We start from the raw sequence: 2,749 nt of genomic DNA on the forward strand, positions 1-2,749 counted from the left end.
TGGTGGTGTATTTTAGTTATACCTGTGAGAACTGAAGACTGCTTGAAAATAAAATGGGAAGACTAAGAAACTAGAGGGTAGAGTATTTTACAGAATACTAAGGGTTTGAACGCATTTTAATACCAGGCTCACTAATCGCATGCAATTACCTGGTCAAGCTTTGCCAGCGAGGCTATGGCTCGGCACTTACCGACAGAGACAGTTTACATCCGGGTCTGTGTACACTATTTTATCTTTCACCAGTACAAACATAAGCTTCTTTAAATGTAATTTGAAAATGCACCCAATTTAATTTCCCGTCCTCATGGAAGACAGATTATTCAGTGGGCAAGTCTGCCACTTCGGCCCCGGCCCCCTCCTCCCCAGGGTTCAGTTCGACAGCTTTATCTTAGGAAGCAAACGACCCTGATGACAGTTACTCTCTCCCCCCGATTTAAGTAATAAACATAATGAATTTATCAGTCCCACCCCACAGCTATACTCAGTCCTAACATCTAAATGAAAACGCCTTTTTTCCACGGAAGTTGAACTGCAGGGTGCGTATTTCTCAATCACAAGGATATTTCTAGCTATAGTCACGATAACGTAGCATAAGGACTTTATGTAGGAAAGTGAATGGTAGGTAATTCTGTGACGTCCGGTTAAAGGTGCCGCCGTGGTTGAGTACCCGAGCGGGCTGCTCCTGGCAGCCCCGCGTCGACCCTCTAGAGGCTCGTGTCGATTTTTTTCACCTCCTTTGAACCCTGATTTACTGCTCTCGTTCTCCGCAGCGGCGATTGATAACCCCCACCGCCCGCCCCTGCCCGGCACAGCAAGAGCAGCTACAGGGACACGGAAGACATTTTCTCCGGGGAGATGCTTTAACTAGCGCTTATCCGCCCATTACAGCAAGGCGCTATTTCTTAATGGCATCCAGCGTATCCACGATTACATTAAAACAGACTCAAACCTTACTTCGGTAAAGAGCTTTCTTACAGTTCTTTTTCACCTCAAACATAAAACAGGCCGCCCCCTTATCGTTTTGTCTTTTAATTCAGTCGTATTAAACAACCGTCTAAGAAACTATCAATAAAGTTTAATTATTATTTTTTTTAAGAAAACTTCAAGTTTTGTTTATAATTTGAGCAAGAGAGACAGAAGACGACTGTTTACAGAAAGGGTGATGGAACCTAATTCTTAGTGCAACGGACATAATTAAAAGTAGTTTAAAAATCAGTAATAATCGATTCCAAACGACGATAACATCTCTTCAAGGAGATATCAGCGACCAGTTTTATTATTTTCCCTTTATTTGTAAAAGTGCAAAATTATTCTGTACAAATCCAACATATAAAAACCAGCACCCTGTACAACATTACAAAAGCATAGGGATCTCTAACAAGATCTCAGAAATTGTATTCCACTGTGTAACTAGTATCACGACTCCACAGCAGGGACAGTTTTACATGTCACTGTCGGACAGCGATGGCAAGACCTGCACCACCTGGACAGCGAAAAGGCGCGTCGCCTTTTAAACCTCGAGCAGGTCACGGATACCCTGTCAGTTCTCAAGATTCAAATAAATTACATAAATAGGAGCGGGTGCGGGCGCCCCCCTGGCAGTCCGTGGCGCGCCCCCGAGCGAGTCCCTCACACGTCGGGGTAGCCGCAGTAGTAGACAGCGGTGCTGGCGTCCGACACGGCCGAGGAGACGGGCCCCGCGCCCTCGGGCGCCGGTAGCCCGGCGTCGTCGTGGCCGGCGAAGGGCAGCCCCAGCTCGGGCTTGCAGGCGAAGCGCAGGTACTGCTCGAACTCGGTGCGGTCCACCTCGCCCAGTAGCTCCTCGGGCGGCAGCGGCTCCAGCTGCTCGCGGCACGGCGCCGCTTCGGGCGGCGGCGACGGCTGCCCCACCGCCCCCGGCGGCAGCGGCAGCAGCGGCGGCGGGCCGCGCCCCGGGCCCGGCGGCTGGCACGCCTGCCCGTAGTAGGCGTGCAGCGGCGCCGGGCAGCCCAGCAGCCCCTGCAGCGAGCCGCTCGGGCCCAGCGCCTCGCCGGGCGGCAGGTGCCGCCGCAGCGCCGCGCCCGCCGGGCTCTCGGCCGCCGCCGCCGGGTACTCGGCCGCCGGGTGCGGCGCGTAGCCGTAGGGCACCAGCGCGCACTCCTCCTGCAGCCCCGCCGCGAAGAAGGGCGCCTCGCCCTCCGCCGCGTCCAGCGGCGACGGGTCCGGCGTCGGCAGGCTGTAGCCGTCGAAGGCGGCGCCCAGCGGCGGACAGTCTCGGTAGTGGCCCGCGCCCGCCGCCGCGTAGCCCTGCTCGGCGTAGGCCAGGCCCAGGACCTCCACGCACATCCTGCCGCCGCCGCCGCCGCCGGCCTCGCTGCTCAGCCCGGGCGCCGCCGCCTCCACCAGGCCGTGCTGCAGGAAGCCGCTCTCCACCCGCTTCAGGCGCTTCACCTGCTTCCGCCGCCGCGGCCGGTACTTGTAGTTGGGGTGGTCCTGCATGTGCTGCACCCGCAGCCGCTCCGCCTCCTCCACGAACGGACGCTTCTCCGCCAGCGACAGCGCCTTCCACGATTTACCTGCGCCCACGAGCACCGTCAGACCGGCCGCCCACCGCCGGGCCCCGACAGCGGCAGCGCCGCCGCCCCGCCCGCCGGGACCGCTGGCTGTCCCCGCAGCCCCCGGCTGTCCCCGCAGCCCGCCCGCGCTCCCCGCAGCCCCCGGCTGTCCCCGCAGCCCGCCCGCGGACCGCCCACCCGCACCCCGCGCTCAC

At 58.1% G+C, this 2,749-nt stretch overlaps 1 protein-coding gene across 1 annotated transcript in view; it reads right to left on the bottom strand.

The window, feature by feature from the left end:
* Nucleotides 1–1,239: 1,239 nt before the first annotated feature.
* Nucleotides 1,240–2,749, bottom strand: part of LOC308060553 (transcription factor SOX-17-like) — a 37,767-nt gene continuing 36,257 nt past the window's right edge. The window contains exon 2 of the mRNA XM_080379441.1: nucleotides 1,240–2,555. Within this exon, the coding sequence (XP_080235567.1) occupies nucleotides 1,630–2,555 (926 nt within the window). The 3' untranslated portion in view covers nucleotides 1,240–1,629. The remainder of the gene's footprint in view (nucleotides 2,556–2,749) is intronic.

This window comes from Falco punctatus, assembly GCF_963210335.1.
Source record: "Falco punctatus genome assembly, chromosome: 3".
Classification (NCBI taxonomy): domain Eukaryota; kingdom Metazoa; phylum Chordata; class Aves; order Falconiformes; family Falconidae; genus Falco; species Falco punctatus.